At 38.5% G+C, this 7,847-nt stretch overlaps 1 protein-coding gene across 1 annotated transcript in view; it reads right to left on the bottom strand.

Moving 5' to 3' along the window:
• Nucleotides 1-2,706: 2,706 nt before the first annotated feature.
• The window catches only part of Fbn2 (fibrillin 2), a 232,106-nt gene continuing 226,965 nt past the window's right edge, over nucleotides 2,707-7,847 (bottom strand). The window contains exons 67-68 of the mRNA XM_015500761.2: nucleotides 6,530-6,701; nucleotides 2,707-4,645 (exon numbers count right to left, since the gene is read on the bottom strand). Coding sequence (XP_015356247.2) covers nucleotides 4,271-4,645; nucleotides 6,530-6,701 — 547 coding nt within the window. The 3' untranslated portion in view covers nucleotides 2,707-4,270. The remainder of the gene's footprint in view (nucleotides 4,646-6,529; nucleotides 6,702-7,847) is intronic.

The following is a 7,847-nucleotide window of genomic DNA, read 5'->3' as shown; positions in this document are numbered from 1 at the left end:
TCAGGACTCCATTGCTCTGTATACTGAAAAGATTTTCAAGGAAAATTAAGGGCAGAAACATAAGTCTTATTAAGCAAAGAAACCATAGATTTATCTTTGAGAAAGCAAGTATACTTTACAAAATTAAAAATGAACCAGTAGTCGGATGTCAAATGTAGGCTGGGCTGAGATGGCAAACGTGGTGGACACCCTCACTTCCTGTAGGGTGGCCATGAATCTCCATCTTTTCCTGTGTCTCCTTAGAAGTAGAAGTTCCTTTACTTTTTTTTTTTTAATAAGTGCTATATCCTAATTTTCCCCTTATGGATTTGTCTCTAAACAATTTCTAGTAATCTTATCAAGATCCCAAAGATGTATGATTTAGATTCTTTCCAATGACTTCAGAAAGAAGGTGGTTATTTGAGCTTGGTGCAGTGGTGTATGCCTGTAATTTCAGTGGCTTGGGAGGCTGAGGCAGGAGGATTGCAAGTTCAAAGCAAATATGAATAGATTTCTAAAGGCCTTTCTAGTTCTGACTTCCTCTGACACTAAATCAGTTTAGTGAGCCCTAAGCAATTTAGTGAGACCCTATCTCAAAAACAAAAACAAAAAAAAGGTCTGGGGATGTGGCTCAGTGGTTTAGTGCCCTTGGGTTCAATCCCTGGTGCCAAAAATAAATAAATAAAAATAAAAAGTGGTATTTGAATAAATTATGTAATTCTCTGTGGGCAATTAGAAGTACAAATGAGCCACCAGCAGCTTGGAACGGAGCGAATGCAATTTACTGTCTTTTGAAGAGAAGGGGGATTTTTAGATTTTTAGTCTCTCCTTGGGGAACATGAATATTGCTGAACTGTATTGTTAACAATACGAAACTGTCATTTTGTAGATCATACCTGCTCAAATATCGACATATTCACATGCTTCAGTTTGCTATTCAAAATTAACTTGTTTCCTAACGTTTTGAAGGACTAGAATAGACTCATGCTCCATACTTTTCAGGTATTCCTTACCCTCAGTCCCAAGCATTTATTCTTAGAACTAAGAAGGCAATTAATGCAAAATAAACCTTATTTAGAAGGGAAAGACTATATGAATAAACCTGTTTGATATTCCTAGACTATGAAAGAGACAGATGTTTAATTTATTTATTTATTTATTTATTTATTTATTTATTTATTTTTTTAAATTTTTTTTATTGTGGGTTGTGAACGCGCCCGATCTCGTCAGATGTTTAATTTAGTATAAATTTCGTTTGTTATATCATAAATGATCTCCAACGTTCGTGTATAAAAATGACTAAAGTTTATCTACTACAAGCAAAATCCAAAGGTACTAAGTAGGACTAAAGTTTTAAAAGCTCCACATCTAAATGTGAGTGGAAAGAGGAGTCAAGTCATCTGAAGACCATTATCATTAATACATATAGTAGACGGATTTGGTTTGTATGTCTGGGCTTACAATACACTTTACTTTTCTATAAAGTTGTCTATAACTTAACTAAGGTAATTTCTGAGACACATGTGAAATTAATGGGAAAGACAAATGGTACAGAAAATATTGTTAGCAGTTCGTTACCAGAGAGGCATACATTGTGGCTGTCACTGTTCACAATAAGGGAGTCATATACTAGAGCTACCAGAGGTGCCTTCTGAAGGGTCCTCCTGGAAAAGGCATTTTTTTTCTTTTTTTAAAAAATTATTCTTTTTAGATACATGTGACAGTAGTATATATTTTGATGTATTATACATACATGGAGTATATCTTATTCTAATTAGGATCCCATTCTTTTGGTTTAGTCATTTCCTTCTAGCACATTCTTCTGTGGAATACCCCTAAGCGTCTTTTATCTTCTGTGTAAATAACCTAGTGGTGTGGATTCTCTAACTTCCTCATGGGCAGGTCAAAGCTAAACTAAGAATGCTGTTGCTCAATATTCAAAGCTAGAGTCAAATGTGGTTCCAGGTAATTTCACATTACAGTGCTCATGCTGTACCAATAATAGATGCCAGATGAAACTGAATATGCATGTTAAGTTTTAAAGGATGCCCCGAGGCAAATACTTTTCTTATTCCATGCAGCTAATTTCTGATTGGCAAAGAACAACATTAAGATTAGTCATAATATTTCCTTGTTTTCTTATTCCATGGACAAAAAAATTGAAGCACACAAATTCTTAAACCACGTATTGAATTAACTTTGTAAGACTTTTTTGCTCATTTCAGCGATGAATCAAAAGAGAACTCACGTTAAAAACACTTGTTATATCTATCCACTTCTCTCTCCATGGAGTAGAATGTAGCTAAGCAGCTTTGGTTGATTTCTGGTGAAGGTGCCCTTTGACCTGGGCTATGCCTGCTGTTACTTTTGCTTAAATATTCGGATTCAGGGAAATTTCTACCTTAAAGAACACTTCACTTCCTCATGGATGCCTGTGGAGGAAGTGAAGAATTTTTTCAAGGTGGCTAGGAAAATGGGTCCCAGGAAGCTTAGAACAACTCACTACCTTGATCTCGTCCTTCAATTTGAATGTAAGTTTAAATTGCAATCATCAGTTGAACAGTCCTGATGACTCTGTTTTGATTATTTGACCACATTCCTTTGCCTTCCTGTTAGTGTGACTGCTTCTCCATCTGGAACTTTAGTAATGTCCTCACAAGCAAAGCTCTGGCCCCTCCCACAAGTGCAATAGGGGTTGTAGTTCCATAAAACTCTCAGCCAGAAAACTACCCCAAAATAAGCTTTATTGCGAGAAAAGTGTCATATTTGATACATAGACCTACAAAAACAAACAAAACCCAAAACCATAAGTTTTTCCTCACAAACACTTGATTACAAATTTATAGTTTCGCTCTCTTTCTCTTTTTCTTTTTTTTTAGTTATTAAAAATGAAACAAAACAAAAAACCCCAAACACGGGATATAACTGCTTACTAATCTTTGGTCAACACAGGTGTGAGAGGAACAAACCGGAAGTCTGCATGTGCTTTGGCCATTTCACATATGAGGTTTGGTCATTGGTCCAGGGACAGGTTCTTGGGTAGAGAAACGGAGACATACTCTTATTAGCACCTCCTGGTACAAAATCTTTTTAAATGACTAAAGCAAACTAAACATCAATTCATTGTACAAACATCTTTCATATACAATAAGCTATGATAAAACGAGGCATATGGTGTATAACTACAGTATTAATGAAAATTCTAAAAAAAAATGGACTTAAAAAAAAAAAAACAACAACATATATTCCTTGGCTGCACTGCATGATTTGTTTGCACATATGGCAATCCTGAAACAACTTGAACATAATAAATGCACCATTAATCTAAGACAGCACCAAACACTACAGAACGCCAGGTGTTCCTATTCAAAGGAACGGCAGTTCTTCAGCTGCCTAGGGGACCACAAGTACGCAGCGCACCCTGGGTAGGAATGAGGTGTTGTGGGTAGCACATGTGGTTCCTTGAGGTTATGAGAAGGAAATACAGTACGGTTTGGCCTGCAACGCTAACGGTCTCACAAGCAGTCAAGGTATTTTGCTACAGTGGTTGTGCTTCAACTTCCATTGCCTGGTATATCTGTTGATGTGAAATATTGTCACAATGAGCTGCTCTGGCTTTGATCTCCTTTATAAAGAATCAAATGACATTCATGTCTTCTAAATTATTGATTACACTGCCCATTCAGCTCTCTGAGGCTTTTCTTTAAAATAATCAGGTGTGTACCAGTTGGATGACTGGCAGAAAACCAAAGGAAACATCTCTTGAATCTATTGAATTTTTTTAAAAGCACCTCTAAAAGAAATAGCTCAAATTTATAAATCTAAAGAAAACACAAGCGAGTTTCCCTTTTTGTTTACATAGTTTGTTCATTTCTCCATATATTACTGCATTAAAAATAAATAAACATCTATATTTTTTTAATTAGCAACTATAGCAAAATACCCAAAGTGTTACAGACTGCTAACAGGAAAAAAAAAAGCTCACATTATTTTTGTGCATTTAGTGCCATATGCTGATCTCTTGAACATTTAGCTTTTTTTTTAATATATTTTAAAATGTAGTTATATAAAAAATACAGTAACCACGGTTGCCTTTGTACTCAAATCTTTGGCCACACCAGAGTCTAAATTATCCCTCCCTGTTGAGGGTCAACATTCTAAAAGTCTGAGACAGGGAGGAAAGAAACAAAAGTCATTTTTTTTTCCTCTTTAAAACTAGTCATTGACTTTTCAAACGTTTCTGAAGGCTGGCTGTGCTGGGATTTGAGCCTGGAACCAAGTCTGTGAAGGGTTAATAGAGTTGAATCTGCAGCCTCATTCTGAGAGCCTCCCCGAGCTCCCCTAGGAGGTAGTCATCCTCATTGCTCTCTTCCAGTTTCTTAAGCTCCTTCTTCCTGTAGAGAGGGATGCTCGTGATTTCCAGTGTGTATGTGCCGGGCGTGAGCTTCTTCTTGGCCGTGTGCAAGTAGCTGAGCCCATTTCTTTGGTGGATGCGGAAGATGCCGTCATCATTCCCTTGGGAGATGACATAGCGGATGTGGTTGTTGAGGGGCTCAATGGCGGGCATGAGTTCCAGGATGTGCTCCTTAGAGCCAAAGCCAGAGAGATTGAACTTCATGTTGATGGGGCTGTCCATGTCGACACTCTCTAGGCTGATGTGTTCAACCTGGGGAAAGAGCAGGAAACCATTTGGGACAAGTTTCAACCACACTAGCAGCAGGCTCAAAAGGGATCTGTGGCCTCAGGGGTTACAGCCACAGTGACAGGTTGTGGCTTCCCACTCTCCCTTTCTACACTAATAGTGGCTATGAAAGAGGCTATTGAAAATTCCTGACAGCTGGGAGGAAAGGTCTACTCCACAGAGGATGCTCTGTAAATCTTTACGACTTCTCACTCAGCCTTAATGAGGTCATTAAAGTTACAGGACTGAGACTACAAAGAACATTCACATTTCAAGTTTTTTGATGAGTTTATGGAATATCATGCTTATTAATAATTTTTTTAAAAAGGCAATTTAGGAAATGAGTATAATTTTTTTTTCTCCTGGAGTCATAATGAGAAGTGCTGCTATTTGTTCATTAGCAGGGCTTGTACCCAGAGGAATCCTCATGCTGAAGGTTCAAAGCTCAGCTCTGATTTGCAAGGAATGAATGATGAGTGAGTTTACTGGGAGCCATCTGTACCATGCAGAGTGAATGATCTGCAGAGTCCCCAGGGCTACAGTCTGAATCAGCTTTAGTAAAATCCAGACAGGCAGAGCGTGATATGGTCAGAGGGTTGCAAGGTGCAAGAATGCTGCTTATATAAGATATGAAGGGCAAAAAAACCTTGTTTTGATTTGGTACTCATTAAGCAAGGATATCACTATGGTGGCTCAGAAGTGTCCATCAGTAATAAGGCAGAAAGATGTTCCTAGTCTCATAATGGGAAGGTCTTGATAAACAGAATATCTGCATTTATAGTTTATGGGATTTGATGAATAACTCACTTGTCATATTTCAGCATCAACTGGATACCTCAGTCTACTTAAGGTAAATGTAACATTGACTTATTTTTATAAAATACAATCAAAGGCTTTTTGCCTTAAGAAGTCTAATCATATAGATAAGGAAAGTTCCTCAGGCCCTGAAAACTGATGCAAGTTACCAGTTCACACTGCCAGTTAGTTGTTGACTAGGTTTTTTGGTTGAGTAATTTCTCTGGAATGATAACTGAAAAGAGTGGTGAGTGGTGACCTCATATTGTCTCTGATCTTTAGGGAAATCATCAACGTCTCCAGATATGGGATATTAATTACTGTAAGAAGGACAGAACATGTGTGACATATGTGTTAGGCACTGTTCCGGGCACTTCGTGTGCACTAACCTTCCCATCAACCCTCAAAGGTTGGGTATTTTAATTTTCATTTTACAGGTAAAGAAACCAAAGTAGAGAGTTTAAATAAACATGGCCCATGTAACACAGGTACTCACTGGGGAGGGCCAAGGAATATATTCAAAACCAGGCTGTCTGTGGCCCCTTAACTATGCTGCTAACGTGCCATTAATGGAGAAGACACACCAGAGGCAGAAAATTCAGAACCTATTGCAGACAACATTTTTATGGCAGGAACATATATTTTATCAATAAAGCGCAGAATATGAGATCTAGTTGGGGGACCTATGGAAAATTAAAATCAGCCTAGAATGTTTATATGACTGTTACATATGTACAAACTAGAATAGGAAACATTCAAAATAGAATGTCATGTTTTGGAATCATTTCAAAGCACTTTTATTCCTAAATGAATATCTTATATTTTCTGGCACAAATCAAAAACTAAAACAAAAGAAAACGATCTGAAACTGTGAAACTTAAGGTCTTTCCACCAAGTCTTTGTTTTGAGCTATGAATTCAACTTATTTTAATTTACTTGTCTTTATTGGGTCTATTAATATATCCATTATTTCCAGACAGGTTTAACTATACTGAGGCTGAAACTCCATAACTGCATTATATGAAAGACTTCATATGGATAAAATTTTGTGGGAAAACAGTGTGATCCACTCACAGCACTGGGTGTGGGGTCCTGGATACTTCTCTTCTGCCTGCCATCTTTCTTGGAGTAGCCATTGATTTTGCACTCATAGCATGTTTCTGGAGACAAAGCGTTTTCTTCATCCACTTCTGTGTCCAGAGTCAGGTACTGCCCTTTGTTGAATCCCATTCCTGAGACACAGTGGCTATTTACAAGAGATAAAGCATTGTTAGAATTTACTGTTGACTTGGACAACACTTTTCCAGTGGAAGAGCTGACTTTTCAAGAACATGAAACCAACAAAGCAAATGCTATGCTAAGCTCATAACAAAAAACCCCGAAAGTTCTTCCTAGTTCTTTTCTTAACACGCAACACCAGAAGATTTCCCCTGGTTTTGAAACAGCAAAATTTCTTTTCAGGTGAGCCCACGGCTTCTTTAATTCCCAATCTAATTAGACTGAAGCACTTGGAGGGTAGTTTACTCAAGGAGGTAGAAGCAGGTGTAAATTGCTCTAATAAGTGAGATTTCTGAAGTCTTATATTTTTGTTAATAAAAGAACCAATGAATTAGTTTGAAATGACCCTCATCTAGACCAAGTCTTGGTTTTAAATACTATTATAAACCAGTGTTGGACACAGTGGTCCACACCCCGTCAGTGCCTGCTTCACTCACCCCTCCCTCCCAGGAAGATGACCCTGACTGACTCCTAAATTCCCAGCTTGTGTGCTAATGAGCACTGCTGTCCTGAGGGAAGGATGCATGGGGCCAATCAATCAATCTAATCAGCCACAGCTGACAAGTCTTGAGCAAGTGCAATTAGCTGAAGGAAAAGCCAGCCTGGTGGAGATGGTGTGTGCAGAGCAGAACCACATCCACTAGGAACCAGCCTTTCTTTGTACAAAAAAAAAAAAAAAACAGATGAGCAAACAAAGAAGACTCCTTCCTCAGGGATTAATTAGCACCTGCTAAGTCTGTAGAAGAATTTGGGTTGAGGCCATTTCCACATCTCTCTCTTAGCCCAGGTATCTATGGCAACATGGGAGCTGCAGTTTTACACATCTCCTTGCCTCTGGACTTGGGGTCTGAGTGAACCAATTCAGGCCATTATGAGGAGCAAAAAGTGAGAACTGCATTAAAGTTCAAGTCTTCAGCTCACTCTAAAGGGGGTTAATCCTATGCCATAAACACAGTTTGGGTGCCTTCTTGGTGCTTGTTCTTGTGCCTTAAGAGCACCGAGCACCATTTCCACCTCTTGGGCTCCTAAAAGCTGTACCCTTCCCAGAAGTGGTAGGTAGCTAGGTGACCTGCACTCAAGGATGGGAGGAATGGCTGCCTTGCAGGGCCAGTGT

This window comes from Marmota marmota, unplaced genomic scaffold, assembly GCF_001458135.2.
Source record: "Marmota marmota marmota unplaced genomic scaffold, marMar, whole genome shotgun sequence".
In the NCBI taxonomy this organism is placed as follows: Eukaryota; Metazoa; Chordata; class Mammalia; order Rodentia; family Sciuridae; genus Marmota; species Marmota marmota.
Note: the sequence above shows the minus strand (reverse complement) of the source record. Positions and strands in the feature narration are given on the sequence as shown.